The sequence below is a fragment of the Solea solea genome, chromosome 3 (genome assembly GCF_958295425.1).
Source record: "Solea solea chromosome 3, fSolSol10.1, whole genome shotgun sequence".
Classification (NCBI taxonomy): domain Eukaryota; kingdom Metazoa; phylum Chordata; class Actinopteri; order Pleuronectiformes; family Soleidae; genus Solea; species Solea solea.
The window spans coordinates 849827-867853 of NC_081136.1; the positions used below are offsets into that span (position 1 = coordinate 849827).

Sequence of the window (18027 nt, forward strand, 5' to 3'; positions counted from 1 at the left end):
ATTTCTCTCTGACTGACACTCGCCGGTGCAAACCACGTATATGTATATATACTGTATATACTGTATATATATATATATACTGTATATATATATATATATACTGATGGAAATGGTAACAATAACAGAGGAGTGGGGAAGCTCTGAGTCACATGTAGAAACATCCCGAGGGAGGAGCTGTGTGTCCCTGTGAGCTAAAAACACAGATTTTCTCTATGGAGAATAAACAGAGACACAAACGTCTACTTCCAGTCAGAAAGAGATGGTTTTTATGAGGTTAACTAACATGTGTTCATGTGTCGTACAAACACACTCTACACTGGAAATAAAAACCCTGACTTTGTCCTTTGATTCTCCGTCCACTGACGGCCGCACACGTGTCCTCGTTACGGAACAAACCAATTACAGGACAACAGAGGCAGTCCAGTGTACTGCGTCTCTGCATGGCTTCATTAAATCTGCAGGTTTACCAACTCTGCTGCTGCTGCTGCTGCTGCTGCTGCTGCTGCTGCTGCACCTGACACAAGCTCACGCAGGGGAGAGGGAAAGCCCATGAGCCGCATGCATGTTCTCAGCTGTGGACCCCCCTTCTGAGACTGAAACCTTTAGTCCACATCCAGACCGGACCACGGTGGTGCGAGGGCGGTTGTTTTCTTACCGGTCGGCTTGAAATGAACCCAGCTTTTCATTTGTAAGAGGAAGAGCGTGTTATTTCTCCTCAACAGGACAAAAGGAATAATAACAGGAAGTGGACGTGGTTTACGATACATATTTTACCATAATGACGAAACGTAAGCTGCTCTCAAACATAAAACTCTAGATCAAGTCCAAGTAAGATGCAACACTCCACCACTCTATGAGGAAATGGAAGAATACATTAAGATTGATACATTAAACGTGGAGATGTTGTATGATACGTTGTATTCTCCTGATGTCAGGATGGTATCTAACTCCCAAAATACATTTTCTGGATATATTCCACAATTTAGGCAGAAAAAACAGCAAAATATAAAAGTGGTAGTACAGTCCTCATATCAAATATGATCAAATTTTCAAAGTTTTTAATTTAAATTGCCACGATGCATCACGATTGAACGATTGAGGACATTTTTGTCCGTAAGGTGTGTTAGTGTGAGTCTTTTAGTTAACGTGGTTTACAAAAGACTAAAAATACAAACAATACATGAAAACTAATTGAGAACACTGACAAAAAGAATAAAATATTCTAGAAATGAAAATCCAAAAACACAAACATGTGTCCAGGTGACGAGTTTAAGGGTTAAAGTAGCGACACTTACTTCATAATGAGTACATTTATACAGTAGTACCTGTTTTTGTTACTACTTTGACTTTGTTTGAGAGATTTTAGAAAGCTTTTGTGTTCTCACCGTCGGATCCTTTCCTGCCATTTGACATTCCTCGATCTTACTGGGAGACGCCGGCCAAAACACCTGCAGGTTTATAAAAAAAACTGAAGTGAGGAAAAACTAAATGTCATCATTCATTTTCATTTTCACAGACAAAAGAAAAAAGAAAAGTTTATTTTTTTTAAATAGATGTTGAAAATGCATCTGTTTTCAGGTCTGAGCTCAAACGTCTGACTCCATGAATACATCAAGCAATTTACTCTGGGAAATAAAGGCTGCAGTGAAGCTCTCCCTGGGGAAAGGGCAATGCTTTCCCATCTGTTTATGCATTTCAAGCCTGTCAATTACACCGAGGAGAACTCCTTCACCGCAGCCACAATCAGCCGTTTATCACAGTTTTTCAATGATGATGGAAAATCTGCGGTAATTTCCACGCGATCACGATGATGATGATGATGATGATGATGATGATGATGATGATGATGAGCTTTACGTTTGTGTTAAATATGGCGGGTTTTGTAAATGCAGAACGCCGTCAGCTGACCTTGAGCGTGCCATGTGTGATGTTGTTGATGTCCATGGAGAGGACGTGGTCCTTGCAGCCCACATACATCCGGTCCTGGTCCTCGTCCATCTGCAGGATCCTGTAGTCCATGGCCTTGTCGGATATACTGTAGTGTTCAAAGGACTGAGAGGCTTGCAGGTCTGAGAGAGAAAAACAGGACCACATTAAACCCGAGGCCAGTACACGACACCTCCACGGACTTCATGTCAAATAAAATCCACATATTCTTCTCCTTTTTCCATAGCAGCACATGACAAGTCTATCTCAGATTACTGTTGTTATTATTATGACCATGTACAGTCTGTATAGTGTGTAACATAGAACTTCCTCCTCGTCTAAGTTCAAATAACATTGTTGTTCCTTCTTAAGTGAATACGACACAGTCTCTTATGTCGACCAAACAAATGTGGATTAGTTTGAACGACCTGTCAAACACGACCAGATGTTCAGTGAATGAATTAACGTCAAAATTAGACTGAAAGTTGCATTTTCTGCTTCACTTTAGCCTCGGTTTGCAAATCAAAGTCATTAAGTGGCTGAAACTGTCGACAGCGACGTCTGCAGAGAGACAGGAAGAGACACACCGGGAAAACCAAACATCAAGACTGGACCCGAGTTCATGGTGTGAAGTGAAACCTTTATTTCTAGCTGTATATAAACAGCCCGGTGTGAACACTGTGGACTGAGACTTAAAGAAAGCAGAATAAATTGCCCCTGAAATTGATCCCACGATGATTTATTACGAAGGGCACTTCTCGCTTCTCTCGACTTTGGGGGAAGAAGATGTGACTACAGAGACCTCGTTGCCACAGATACAGAATATAGATCTCGCTGCAGAGTTTCCTCGCCCCATTAAAGACGGACATTGTTCTCTCACACACACACACACACACACACGCACACACACACACACACACACGCGCACACACACTCGTGGACAGTCGTTATTTTCAGCCTATTTCGCTCCAGACGCAGAGAACTCTCGACCGCGCCATCAAAGCGCTGCACTGTCGGAGCCAAACTCATGCATATTTATCACTTTTTCAATCTGCACTGAGGGGGGGTTTGTGTGGGGGGGGGGGGCAGAGTGTAATGTAGATCTACACCCTCAATTTCCTCCCCTCCACTGATCCTCTCTGAGCTTTCTTTGTGTTGTTGCCTCTAATCAACAAACAGGTTGCCAGTGCTTTTGCTTCAGTGCCTCGGGGCTAAAGTCAGATTTTTTCATTATTGTGCGACATACGCAGCGTCTGAGGCCGGGGCCTATTTTCCTGAAGGAGAGCGGCTCTTTCTGTGGCACCCCTCGCTCTGATCACAGGCTGTTGTTTAGTGTGCGAAGCCTGGAGTATTTAACTTTGAATGAAGGGAAGTGAACCACTTCAGTCGCAAGGCAAAGTTTCCCACGACTCTTCACGCTCGCTGTTCACTGTCCTAAAGGTGGACGGCCTTATATGGTTCATGTATTGAGGGGGAACTCAGTATTTTGGAACACTGTCACCGCCCAGCGCCGTGCACACAAACACAACTCTATTTTGCCCAGAAACGCAAATTAAAAGTGAAGCACATGTGCATTTAATTACAGAGAGAGAGAGAGAGACTGCATCATCTGTGGCTTCAAAGTGGAAAAGATAGCATCACAGATATCACAGCTGAACACTGGAAGGGCCTTGGTTTGCCACAAGGGGGAAATACTCACTCACAGCACTGTCACTGAAGCAATTCAGGGAAAACACTTTCACTTTCACATACTTGATTTTCAAATATAAACAGCTTTCATTTAACGACATTCATTAGACGGTCTAATGAGGAAAGACTAACGTTTTACGACCAAACACTCAAAAATCCAGCAATCGAGGCGACCGCAGCTTTATGAGGTGACGTAACGTGAGGTAAAAGCTTAGCATCAACCTCCTAACTACATAATGTGAGGCAGCTATAGCTGCTTTAGCTTAGCCGTGCTGCTATTAGCTTAGCTGAGTCTTTACTACAGGATTGAAAATAATAATATTTTATGCTAAAATGTATTTTCCACCACAAAAAAACCCCAAAAACTCAAAGTCCACTCACTCACTGTTCAAACTTGAACTCATTACCAAGTCCTTTGACTCCGTTAGCTCAGCTGTAGCGGGAGCTTTGTGTTGGCTTTTTTCTTGCTAATAAAATTAGCATTCCTGTGCCAAGCTCACACAACGTCCAGCACAAATGAGTCGCTCATCATTTGTCTTTATTATCAATTACAAAAGAACAGCTATTGTAGCTTTAGCATAAAATATGCTACTGAAGAGCCAACGACAACGACCTCAAACACTCACAAAACCCTCAGAGATCTTTCCTCTGTCAGTCAAACTGAGCAAAGACTCAGGAACCTGCTGATATCAGGCAGGTTAATCAGCCTCAGCTGTGATTGTCACACTGGTTAGCTCGGCTAATTAGCCCCAGCTGCGGTCAGCTAATCACAGGTGCAACCCACAATTCTCCAGACAGGAGACGATGCATTTGAAAGTCATTTCATTTCCTACAACAATGAAGTTTTTTTATGTGGTAAAAGGTTTTGTATGCTTCAAATCTTGTATAATTCAGACAGTGTAAATGAAAAACAAGTGTAACAAGTAAATAAAGCTGAATCACATCAAGTGAGTGCATAGTTAAATATCTATCTGCAATATTTCTCTCTGCTGGCAGCATCCAGGAGAGTTTTTGTTGACTAAGAACTTCTGTGTAAACATGTCTTTTCCTTGAGTTCTTACATCAACGTCACAGCGGTCCGGCCTGAATCCAGACATATGGCCACAGCGTTCATTGTTTTATTAAGATTCTTATTTTTGTTTGCTTTGTTGGTTTGATGACCTCAGCGAGTGTTTATGTTTACACTCTTCAAAGTCGAGTTCACTGACTGGACTGACGGACTTTATTGTGAAACTCTTTTGTGCACCCGTCCAGAACATTCCACGGGGGGAGCGGGTTTGCTCAGAAAGGTGTGGTGTCGGGTAAAACAACTGTTTAATATTATGGTGAACTGTGTGTTGGAGCCTTTCATGGTCCCTCATGAGGGCGGAAGGCCAGTTGAGCGCGGTGTCACATGCACCCTGTTTATTCACCGAGACCCTCTGGAGTCCACATACCATCGGATCCGGTATCTTCTCAGCGCTCTACTTTCAATCTTGTGCAAACATTTGACTCATGCTCGCATTGCACACCAAAATGAAAGTCTGTCTTCCCAGTGCACCTGCTCTGGAAAAACCCTGTCAATATGGACTGGGATGAATCCGTCATACATGATCTGTGCAGAGGACCTGTCTCACTCTCTCTCTCTCTCTCTGCACTTCAAAACAAATCCCTGAACTGTTTTTCACAGCAAAACCACAACCTCCAAATGTGCCTGTCATGACTAACGATTTATCAACACAGAAAAGCAAGAGCGCAGTCAGGTCTGTGATGAAGAAATCCGCCGGACCACATGTGGCTTGTTAGTCATGAGTTTACACGCATTCTTCACCGCTGACATCGGAAAAACACCCCCGACGTGGAAATGCGTGCGTGTGGACATCACCACTCTGGCACGCTCCGGCGTCTTGTCGTGGATTGAGGCGCAGATTTACAGTACTGTGTCCACGCTGAAGGACGGAATGAAGGTAATGGCGTAATAAAAGTGTCTTGAGGATAGAGGGATGCAGATTTAAGGGATGACAACTTAGATGTAGGAAACGCCTCGACTGGAAGTGATGGAATGTCTTATTTTATTGTCTTTTTTGCTGCTCTCTTCACTTTGGACAGGACGGAGACATAAACGAGTAAATCAATGACAGAGGTAGCGGGGTTTGTGGGTTGGTAACAGTTGGGGTTCATATTATGCATGGCTGCAGGTGGGCCCACTGCCTTTGACTTTGAGCTTTGACCTGTGGTGGCCTCGTGGTGATACCCCTCATGACGGACAGTGGGCCGAGCCAAAAAGGCCAAGGTGGCGTCTGGAGGTCTGAGACTGTGTGTCTCTCTTTGATGTGAGTCACTTGTGCGGAGCGATCGAGTGGAAGCGGCACAAAGGCCTTTTGTCGAGCCGCGACGAGACAGCGGTCTTTCAATATTTAACGGCAGGTTGGTTTTTTTCTTGCTGCAGAAGTGCGGAAAACACAAACTACACGGAGGCTGAAAATGAAGAAAATGAAGGAGTCAAAGTTTAGATGATTTACTGATCAAAGAAGAATCACCTGCAGTTTAGTGTACTTTCTCATAGAGAGAATCCTACTGAGACACAAAAGAATAAACTGTTATTACAATCTAAACTGACCTTTATATGTGAAACAGGTGGAGCGTTCCTTCAGGCAATGAAAACCTGAGTTTTTAACTTGGTTTAAGATCATTGTAAATTCAATATCTGTACTTGGCGTTAGCGCTGTTTCCATGACGTCCAGCCGTCGCCGTTCGGGAGCTTCGTGTTTTCTTTAAAGAAGTAAAGGTCAGTGAATACGGCGGCGTATACGACTATAAAACAATATACACAACAGTTTCAAAGACATTTGAGAAAAAATATATTTGAAAAGTAACGTGTGACACGAGGGATTGGTCATGGACACTGGGACAATAATCCCACACAGTTAAACAGTACATCCTCCTTTGTGCGACTGTGGTGAGAAGCCAAGTAGAAATAGAAAGAAATGCAGCCGCTCACTGTGGCCCTGTTTTGAAAGAGAACATGAGAGACTGCAGCGTTCTGGACAGACAACAACAGTCCACCTGATTTTCTCTGTCTTGGCCTCTGAAAAGTGTTTGCGTGATCAAATAACAAAGTTTTACAGTAAATCTCCGCGCAGTAAACAACACACCCATGGTCCTGGTTTTGGATGTCCTTACAAGGAGACGGTTGCTGTAACACAGCGTCGTTAAAATGAGAGATTCACAGAGGTTGGAAAGTATGTGGGATCTTTATGAGCGAGGCGACTGACATGTCAGGAGTCTGGGCCAAACGACAGACGCCGCTCGCTGTGTCGTCCTCTGATTTCATGAGAGACGGCGAGATATACTCCAACAGGAAAGGAAACAATACGGCACGGTGGTTTGTTTTGCAGGGGAATGTGTCAACAGAGAAAACACAGCTGGAGCTGGTGAGATTCTCCCTCATTGTTTCCAAACTCTGCACTGACCTCGTGAAAATCCATCTGCAGCGACTTCTCTATCAACATGGAAAGGTGATAAAATCAACACGGACGACTTTGTCAGAACAGGAGCTTCACTGTTGTGAAGCAGGAACAAACACGGACGGGGAATCTGCAGCGTGGATGAACAGCGGTTCCTGAACACGAGCCAAAAGGTCCCTGTGCCTAATTAACACTTCAGGGTCGGACAGTGGGCCAATTACAAAACAACTGCACTGTCTCCCATGCAAATAAACCCTCATGAACTGGCTTTACACCTGAAAGGCCAGCATGAATAAATCAGCTCCATGCTAATGAGACTTGTTTTTTCTCCCATTCAACTCAAGGAGAAGCTGTTCTGTGGTTGTCAGGGGCAGCTGGTGGGCGGAACCACAGTTAGTGGTTTGATAAATATTGAAGCAGGGGCTTATGCCGCCCCCTTTGCAATGAATCCATCTTCACAAGATGGAGAGGGTTTTATCACGGGTGCCTGACTTCCAAACCAGCGCCAAATGCCACAGCTCTTTGTGGGGACACTGCTGAGAGCTCTTGGGTTTAGTTCTAGATGTCTGCACTTAGCAAACACCGGGCCGGCCCACTCGTACATACTGCGTCAGTAAAAGACTTTAACCCAGCAACTGACGGGAATCTCTTCAGATGAAAGATGACAACTGTGCGGATGAGACTACCAATTTTTGGGGACTACCAACTTTTTCCTGGGGCACTTGGGGGAGTAATGACTGGTGGCATAAGGGAAGTGAAGGTGTCGTTTGAGACGGCGCAGACCACCCACGGTGTGTCCTGCACAAGCTGACAGAGTCGTCCGATTGTCTGTCCAACAGACATACTCTACATTCCCTGGCAGGCTGCACTCGGCACTCTAAATGCAAACAGCATGCTCAAAGCCACTGTACTGCCACTGCTCGTCATGGACAGACGCCTGCACTGGCTCACAAAGAGTAGACTATACATATATATATATATATAAGCAGCGTATTATTCATTTCTCCAGTTGTTTATCGTCATTTATCTATATCCAGATCCTTGTAATGGAAATCCTGTGACGCAGAATGCCACAGTGCTTGTGTGTGTGTGTGTGTGCATGCTTTCTCTCACTGTGACTCCCTGAGGCAGACAGAATATCTAAATATGACACGTGAAACCCGAGTGTGTTTCCTCCCTCGGCTCGGCGTATGTGTTTAAGCACAGCGATGTTATCCTGCACCAATGTCAACTGCTGGTTGATCTGCGACGGTTGTTGGCTAATATTCCCCGCAGGAGCTGAAACTGGAGACGATAACCTGGTGACCACGCTGCCCCCCCCCCCAGCATTCCCGTTGCCCCAATTAGCACCGGGCCTTCCATTCACATGTCACCGGCCCTCGGTCTGTCACACGGAATCAACCTATCTCGTCAGCTCCTGCCTTTTAGCCGTGACCTCTGACCTCGGATCAGGAGCCTCCAGTTACCACTCACCTCAGTGAGGCTGTGGTACAGTCTGTCAGAGTCAGGAGTTAAAGGGTCAGAGGGTTCTGGGAGTTGATGTGTCTACTAATGATGGAGCAGGAGGACGGGACCTGAACCAGGTGGGACCCGTCCTCCCCTGTCCTCCCTGAAACTGTGTCACATCCTCTGTGACGTGAGGTCACTGAGGTCACGAGGTTGTCTCTCCGGTGTTAAGTGACGGTAAACATTAGCTGCGAGTGAGACAGTGATAAATGCACCTGTTGAAACTTTTGACGTTCGCGGTGTCGACTCTGGGAACAAAGATCGTTTACAAACGTCCTAATAGACAAGAAATGAATCATGTTTTAAAGGTTCAGTGTAAGAGTGAGAGACATGTCACAGTGAGACTGACAACATGGAGGTCGTGTCTGCTCACCTCTGAGCGTCTACGGCAGCCAACAGTAAACAAACTTGCATGCACTGTTAGTTCATTGATTTGTGATTATGCCCAAGGACTTTCCACTTGACCTCGACTCTCCTGGAAGAAATTCCATCTTTGTCTGTTGATGGCCATAGATTACCTTTCTTCAACATGTTGCTGTGGGGGGGGGGGGGGTTTGCAAGGTCAAACATAACAAACAGAGGCGGGGGGGGGAGACAGGCTGACAGAGGAGCTGTCAAACATTTCATATGCCGTCAGCCCCAAGGCGGTGCAAGATGGAGCTCATCCCAACCTCCAATGCTCCTGCAGAAACTCCGGTCATTAGAGATAAATCTCAGGATATGAGTTTGGAAAGAAAGATGCTGGTATTCAGGCTCAGAGCATGCACACCACCACATATGCATGCACCGCTAACCTACCACAAACCTACAGCTCTGTGCAGCACGTCTCTGAATGCCCGTGCTGACAGCTCTGACAGCCTCTGCTTTGCCCTGCCAACAATTCCCCATCATCACGGAGCATCACTGATTTTTTACTTCAGAGACGCTTTATTATGTTCACCAGGATGAAAACAGCGATTGCTCATGTCCAGGTCTAATGTGAGATGGAGACCAAAGACCTCCTGGTGTGTTTCTGGCTCGTCAGCGCTGATCTGTCACCTCTGGTTGACCCCGTCAGAGTGTGTTGTCTGTAAATTCATGTGCACGGACTCCTTCAAAGGGATAAGAACAATGAAAAAGACTCGGGCATCTAATTATTATTTCCTTCCCATCATTTAAAATGTAAAGCGGAGACGTTACCTCATCTGTGGACTGACGTTATATCATCTTAGATTACCTCCACTCATGGAAGTCAGAAAACATTAGGGGCTGTCATTTTTCTGAGGAATGAAAACTACGACTTGGATATTTCAAGTTTCCCCAAAGGTATCAAGGTATCAAGGTATCAAGGTATCAAGGTATCACCACTTATTTCCAATTCACGTGGTCTTGATTTAATTTGATTTTGGATTCAAGGAGCTTCACAACGCTGGTGTCTGGTGCACCAACGTCAACTCTACCAAGATCAGTGTTTGTTGGACAGTTACTGCTCTAGCTGTAGTACGTATGCCAGGCCTGTATGTGGTGCTGTAACACTTTTTCACTTCCAAACAGAGCCTTGTAAGTTCTCCCAGATCACTGGTTCTGTTTTCAATGACACAAAAGTTCCGTTTCAGAACTGTGTACTTGCAAAAGGTCACGACCTCACCGTGTTAACAATGACTCAGCAGAGAGTTTTCCAGCTGAAATTCAATCAACTCAAAGAATGCACTCCGAGACACTGAAAACCCTCAGCACGAGGCAAACACAACCGACTGCTGTGTGAGAAGTACAGTGTCGCGGTAACGAGGCGTGATACACGTGGTGTATCTGCAGACGGGTTCCGGATCTCTACGCCTGGTTCTGTTCAGGCTGTGAACAGGAAGTCCATAAGGAAGCGCTCATTAAACTACAAACACAATCTCAATCAATCTCTGTGTGTTAAACAGACTTAAATAAACACCTCTAAGGGTTGCACATTCATACTGTGTGCACGCTGTATTGAAGACTGGAGGTTTACCAGAACAGCACGAGTCCCCCTGATGAGGTGAAATGATCCTGAACACCAGCACAGACCACTGCCCCGGCCGAGGCTTCATTGTTGATCTGCAATTCCTGCAAAAGGAATTCTGGCAGCGCTCGGACCCACAGACCCACAGACCCACAGATACAGTAGCAAAACTAATAAGCAGCGCTGTGCATGTGCATGTGTTAGTTTTGTGAAAGGTAATACGGTGCGTTGTTAGCGTAGCGTGATGGAACGGTAGTTTATTATGTGAAATAAAGCTTCTGTGTTTTCTGAGAACTGAGCAAACACGTGTGTGTGTGTGTGTGTGTGTGTGTGTGTGTGTGTGTGTGTGTGTGCCGTTAATGATAATGTTCAAAATGAACAGCACTATTACATTAAGGCAGATATTACTGTTATTTATGGCGAGCTTTTAAGCCGCTCAGCTGTGATCCATACTTGGGCGCGGTATCGATTCAAAACCCTGTTTAACATTTTAACGTTAAACACAAGGAGCACGTAAACCTACTCACAGCTTCAATGGAAGCCTCTGTCAGTTAAAGGCCCTGGTTGCATGTCGCAGACTCCTGCTATAATCGCACATCAGGGTCCTGTAGTATCCCACTTCACCATCGGGTGGCGGTACAAGCTTGGACACAGGGAATAAGACGCGCTCCTACCACGATGTCTGGTTCAAGCGGCTCGCACCTGAAAGGTCCGTCGTACTAAACGTCACACTTTTATTTTATTATTTACACAATCTAACGGTTACTTTATACGTTTATGTGTTATATTTTGTGGATATATACCGAGGCTGGTTATATCATTTATTTTATCAAACAGTGGAGAAACTGTAGAAGACAAGAAGACATGAGACAAGAACGCTGAAGTTGACGGTGTCTTTTTGTGGTTTTTTTTAGGGGTAAAAGTTGAAAGGCTTCATCAAAACAAGCGTCTTGCAGATCCTGTGATTTCATTTTTAATGTCTTCATGATGAGAGCACTTGTGTTATTTCCCATGACACCAGTCTCGACCTTCAAGGCTGTTTTCCACAGATGTATGGAGTGATTAACTATAACATCTCTGAAATTGCTCTGAAAGTTGATTTTTTGTCACGAATACAATCACATCTTAACGAGTCACGAGTTTTTATCACTCTGCGTCTCCGCGCCGTGTTTATTATCATTTATTATCATTTATTATCTGAGGCACAGAAGAGTTTATTATCTGGGTACGTTACACTGTTTATGATGTGGTTTTCATTGTGGCCTTGGCTTTCGTTTGTAAGCAGAGCGAGGGAAAGGAGGAATGTCCGAGGCAGCAACTTCTGTGCAGGACCGGGGGGAGGGGGGGGGGCCCTTACGCCGGGAGTCCCGTGAACCCGCCTTACCCTCCGGTTTGGATTTCAGCAGTGACATGAGTCGGGAAAGGGCGAGGTTATTCAAGCGTCCTGATCTGTGTTCGACGTTAACGTCTGACTCACTGGTTTATTTTCTTGGTTTAGTGAGTTTAAGACCAGGTCTTCACATGTGGCTGCTGAGGACACACCCAGCAGGTGCCACAACACCTGCGCTCCCTTCAGCCACTCCATGACTCTTAGTTCATCTCTCTCGCTGCTCTGGATGGAGCCCAAACACCTTCAATTCTTCCCTTAGTAAAGAAACTCCCCGGTTAATAGTCTCTGTACATCTGGTGCTCAGCCATGCTGAACTTACGACTCTCATCCTACCTCAAAAACAACTCAAAGAAACTCAACTACTTCCATTATTCCTGAAGCTCAGGTTGTCGATCCAAACGAGAACGTAAATACACAGCGAGCAGTCGTCCTCGACTTGCTCTCAGAACTTCTCCTAAACTCTCCTGAATGCATTCTTGGGCCGTTGCAGCACAGTTAAACTCAGACTCATCACAGACATAAACACTCATTAGGAATCAAGTCCACAATCCGCTAAAGACTGAGTTCACTGCACTGAAACTGGCCTTTTGTGGCCGTCCTGCAGGAGACACCGAAGAATCAAATCTAATCCACGCTCGGAATGGGAATGGAGAGTTCCAGGATTACAGAGATTAGCTGATTTTCAGCACTGACACCTTTGACCTTTCATGACGTGAGTTAATGTGGTTCCTTGACACCAGAAACAGTGAAGTAAAAATGTTTTCCATTGGGTACACGCTCACATTCAGTCACTGGTTTTTGGCTTTTATTTTTGTGTGTGTGTGTGTGTGTGTTTGGATTTAATGACTCACAGAAACACGCCGGACCATAAACACAGACTGTTTCCGATATTCGCATAAGAAACAATAATAATAATCAAACCAATGTGAGAGAACAAAAGAGAAATCAAACAGAAAGTGAAGATAATCTGAGTCCCAGTGGCACGAGTTCAGTCGCAGTCGGAGAACATTTGACAAATATTGTTCGAATTTTCCAGGGTAAATGCAGAAACTGACTGGTTGAGGGTTAGAGTTACTGCATTTAGAGGCTGGTTCTTATCGACCACAACTCAACTCTCAGCGACTTTCAGTTTTACTTTCACCTCACAAGAATCTTTGCTCTGTAAAACTCTCCATTAAGAGGTCACTCTGATTAGCGGCTGTTAAACTAACATCACGTTCTATTTAAGAAGATCACGTTGTCAAGTGGAAGACGACGTTCATGTTTCAAATGTGGACTTCAGTCTGGACACGGATCATTTTTATCTCAAAAAAGGGCAGTTACTTACTGTTTGTAGACACACACACACACACACACACACCATCAAAGTCGACGCCCACTTCAGGGGAACATTGAACATTTATTAAGTAATCTATGTTGAAGCCATTAAATAAAACAACAGAATCAAAAGCAGAGGCAGCACCAATACCCACAGGGCTGCTTCACCGCGTGTGTGATTAAAGTTTAACCAGGAACACATTCAGGGGAAGATCTGACAAGCAGCACCAGCACCTCCTGCCGAGCTCTGACGACGGACAGATGGACGGAGAGTGTCCAAGAACAGAGGTCCACGGCGTGACAGAACACGGGCGCAAACGCTCTGAAGTGTCAAAGATTTACAACTTAAGAGCTGCAGAAGTAACACACTTTCAAACATGTCTGTTTTATCTTCTTACCTTCGAAGGAGAGGAAGACTCTGGGCTGAGGCTGTGGCAGGCTGGACACGCCGGTGCAGAGGACAGAGAGCGCCAGGACGGACAGGGTCATCGACCTGGCCGACCCCTCCGGCCGGCCCATGACTGCTCACAAACAGCTGCCTGCTGGACGGAAAACCAGACCTTCAATCACTTTAGTAAACTCTCGTGTCGTTAACTGTCTTAACAATAACCTCGTGTTGTTATCGTCGCTAAAACAAACAAGCAACTTCTTCAGTCAAGGATTTACTGAAATAAATGTGACTCAGAACTGCGTCAGACACGTTCACCAAAGCTGGAGGATTTTCTGGAACATTCAGGTAAATGTGCGGCACCTGGGTCGAGTGGGCAGACGGCAGGAAACTCAGTCACGGTGGATTTTCCACAGCCCTTCCAGCTGTGTTCTCACATGGGCTCAATCTGAGTGGGAGGAAAGGTTCTGGGGCTGGTCTGGACTTCGGCGCATGTCTGAAAGCGGTTTGAGATGGAAATTGGGCAGAATGTGGTTCCTATGATTTTTTGGCTTCGATGACAAGGCTGTTGTCCATCTTGAAATATAATGATATGGTCTTCAGATGCATATAAACGGACTTTTTGGCTGAGGATGTGATCTATTATGGACCACATACTGATCACTTACCCAATACATCATTTCCTTTTAGCTCTGGTTTGGGTTTCAAATTCTTTTTTCAAGTTGATTTATTTTGTTGTGACATTGCACAGACTTCCATTCGTGGTGAACATTATTAAAACGGTTATTGAACCCAGTTGAAACTTTTATGTGATGATTTGACTGGTGCCCCCTAGTGGTCGTATCTGGGAAAACATGCAAGTGACATCACGTGGATGTTAAAGCTCGAGTCTGTTTCAAAAACAGTCTGTAAAGCTCACAGTGGATCATGGACCTTTAGTCTACCTGCATGTTTCATTACAATAATGTTTTGTTTTTACAAACTTTACAACTTTATTTACAAAATTGATCTCTAAGATGATTTTTACGTCATAAAAACATCCAGACTACTAACGTGGTGCCCTGGTTTAGTAAGTACTACATGACTTAGAACACAACACGTCATCTCTTACTGTATCCATGCAGATGTTTGTCTCTTAAAAATAGATGAGTTAAATCTGCACTGAAGGAGCTGCAGGAGAAACACTAAGAACGCCTCAGGACGACAGAAGCTCAATAATTGATGGAGGCAGGTGAACTCCTGCAAACTCCACTGCTGGAGTCACTGTAAAGTGTTTATATTAACGACTCTGACTGTAACTGGGCACAAAATCTAATCATTATATGAAATAAAAAGCTGGACTTCTTCACATTTACAAAGAAAAGAAACCGTGTTTTTCTGTGAGGTTGATCTCGGCTCTCATGGATTATTGATGTGAACATTAAACATTGATGTTCTCAGACATAAGAACGCAGCGGGATTGTTATGAACATTTCAGTTTGGGGTGTAGTGAACAAATAGGCTGAGATGTGTGTGTGTGTGTGTGTGCGTGTGTGTGTGTGTGTGTGTGTGCGCGCGGGGAGGTGAAGCATGAGTTGATTTACAGCCGAGGAGAAACTCTACTGTTCAGGTGCGTGAGGGGAACAGATGGGGAAGTGCAGACGAGAGGAATGAAACAGCATGAGGGTTTTTTAAAGCAGGCGGAGCCGCCTTCTCCTGCTGCATCACACACACACACACACACACACACACATGCACGCACACACACACACACACACACGCGCACACACGCACACACACACGCTGGCTTCTGTCTGTGATTCTTTAAGGGTGAGTTAAAGCATTGTTTTTCCTGACTCACTCTGCAGCTCTGTGATATCTGCTCATGCACAACGTGATTATCGGTTCTTTTGATTGATGGATTTCTGTCGTCAGGTCAAATAAAAAATGGCACCTGAAAGCTTTGTAAAATAACAGCAATGGTGTAATGAGGTGTAATGGTGCGTTCCACTTGTACAATTTCCTCTGTGAGCAACATATTGTGTAGGGCAGAGGTCTCAAACTCGTGGCCTGTGGGCCACATGCGGCCCCCCAATCAAAGTCATGCATCCTGACACTTAATGTAAAGTTAAAATGGAATGAATAGAATCATTTTGCATCATAAATACGTATAGTTGTTAACTATTTATCGTTCCATCGACAAAACAAACACTTTCTTTTTTAAATGATGTGAAACATCATCATAAATATTATTATCTCGATGTCTTTTTCGACCAAATAGGTCATTGGAGTGTTGTTATTGACCGGTATTGCTAACAATACAAGACTCCTCTGACTCTAAGTTAATATCTTAATCTTAATATCACCAAAAAGGTAAACATTTTCGTTCCCACTAAAATGTTGGTACATATCCAGATAATATTCAGGCATATTTCTTATCTGTAAGGCTTAAATGAATTTAAGTGGAATGTTGGGCCTCGGGAAGAAGGTGAACTCCACCAAATTCTCTAGTCTAGTTTTTGTTTTCTACCAAATCTGGGCATCGAGACATAACGGCTCTTTTTTCCCCGATCACCGCTGGTATAAATGAGTTCCAGTGTAAATGGCTGCGACCTGTGAATTATTCACTATAAATCTAAATGACCTCCTTATTCATTAAAAACATGTGTTAGTGTGAGTTTACATCCAATGTCATAAATGAGCGTCAGTACAGTCCTAAAAAAAATATTAGGCAACACGTCCGCGTGTGGAGGTTTGGGGGAGTTAAGTTATTTAGTTTCCTTAATCCGAACCAAATGGTTTTTTGGGGGGATTTAAAAAAAAACAAACATTAGAATTGTATTGAAAATATATATAATTGAATGTAATGTGTGCACCGTCATTTTAATAATTGACTGGAGCCTTTTAAACTTGTCACAGGCAGAAGAACTGTCGGTGTCACAGCTGCTAAACTCATCGTGTGGGACGTCCATCACCTTGTGGGCGTGTCATGACACCCCGCCGGATCAGGTTTAGGCGCTTCCTCGGTTTTTACAAACGTCTCAGTATCTTTGATCGTCACACACACACACACACACTCTAATGCGCTTTGACCCCGTGATGCGTGTCTGGATTAATGACTCTCCAAGTAAATGATACTCTCCTGTTTAATGCTATTAACAAAAGATTAATCACACTGAGCTCATCAAAATCCATGGACTGTTGTCCAGTAATGTCCTGAGTGTTGATTGAATGTCTCTCCCCTGTGAGTGAGTGAGTGAGTAGAGACTTGTATTTATCCTTGACAGCTTTATGAATTTTCCATCTCATATCTTCGGAAACAAAAATGGTTATTTTTAGAAACATAGTCATTGATTAAGTCATAAATAGTCATTTATGATTGTTAATGAATGTGAGGACAAGGACAGCGACGAGGAAAGTCCTCTCAGTGTCGGCGTGAGGACTTAAATCACTCGGTAAATCTTAGCTGGAGTCAAAAGTGAAATGGTAAACAAGTTGCCCTCTGTCCCGTCTGTACCAGGGCGATGGGTGCTCATACCACACCCTTCAGTGGCTCTGAAACAGCCACATGTCCCCTCACACACTTTCTTTAAAGTCTTTAAACTTGTGAAAATCTTGTGACGTTAAGAAACAAACACTTCTTCACGGTGACATGTGAAGGTTGACTGACGCCTGAAGCTGCACGAGAAACTCATTTTTACAGCTTTTATCAGACAGAAGTCCAACAGTCGTGACTCATGATCTGGACATTTGTGGTGTGCTGAAGTAGAACGTTCACCCACAAACACATGGACAGATCTTCAGGGAGGAGGAAGTGACATTGAAAGCTCAGTTTAAGTTAAGATTTGGGACTCTGCACCTGTACCTCCTCTCTCCCTGCATCCTGCCTCACCACAGCACACCACACCACAGCACAGCAGATAAACCACATTCTCAGGGAGAAGAAGTTCATGGTTCAGGACTCACCTCTCAGGGAGCTTGGTCCAGTATTTTGAAGAAGCCAGGTACCAAAACCCCAGACCTGGATGGTATTGATCCTCCCCCTTCGTGGCACCTTGTTTCCAGTCTCCTACAGGGACAGCAGAGAGGGAAAATGCTGCTACTCCATGGAAGTGCTCACATAGAAGACTTGACTCACAGAGAGAGAGAGAGAGAAGGAGAGGAGAGGAGAGAGGGAGAGAGGGAGGAGAGGCGGGTGTCCTATTACAGACTCTCCACTCATGTCCCCCCTCCTCGTCCCCCCACACCTCTCTTACACTATCGTCCTCCCTCCCTCCCTCCCTCCCTCTGTTAAGGACTCAAAGAACAAGAGGTGGAGGACAAGTATCGCACTCAGAGACTCGGAGAAGTTCAAACACATGCAGGACTGTAATGTGTGATGATGTCACACACATTTACATTAGTTTCCGTCCATTAA

General features: G+C 44.5%; 1 protein-coding gene across 3 annotated transcripts in view; it reads right to left on the reverse strand.

Moving 5' to 3' along the window:
• sema3c (sema domain, immunoglobulin domain (Ig), short basic domain, secreted, (semaphorin) 3C) overlaps nucleotides 1-17759 on the reverse strand; it is a 33177-nt gene extending 15418 nt beyond the window's left edge. For 2 of the 3 annotated variants that reach the window (XM_058624850.1, XM_058624848.1), the window contains exons 1-4: nucleotides 17577-17759; nucleotides 13642-13785; nucleotides 1909-2069; nucleotides 1386-1448 (exon numbers count right to left, since the gene is read on the reverse strand). In XM_058624850.1, coding sequence (XP_058480833.1) covers nucleotides 1386-1448; nucleotides 1909-2069; nucleotides 13642-13762 — 345 coding nt within the window. In that variant the 5' untranslated portion in view covers nucleotides 13763-13785; nucleotides 17577-17759. The remainder of the gene's footprint in view (nucleotides 1-1385; nucleotides 1449-1908; nucleotides 2070-13641; nucleotides 13786-17576) is intronic. The other variant, XM_058624849.1, reaches the window with a different exon arrangement.
• Nucleotides 17760-18027: the final 268 nt, after the last annotated feature.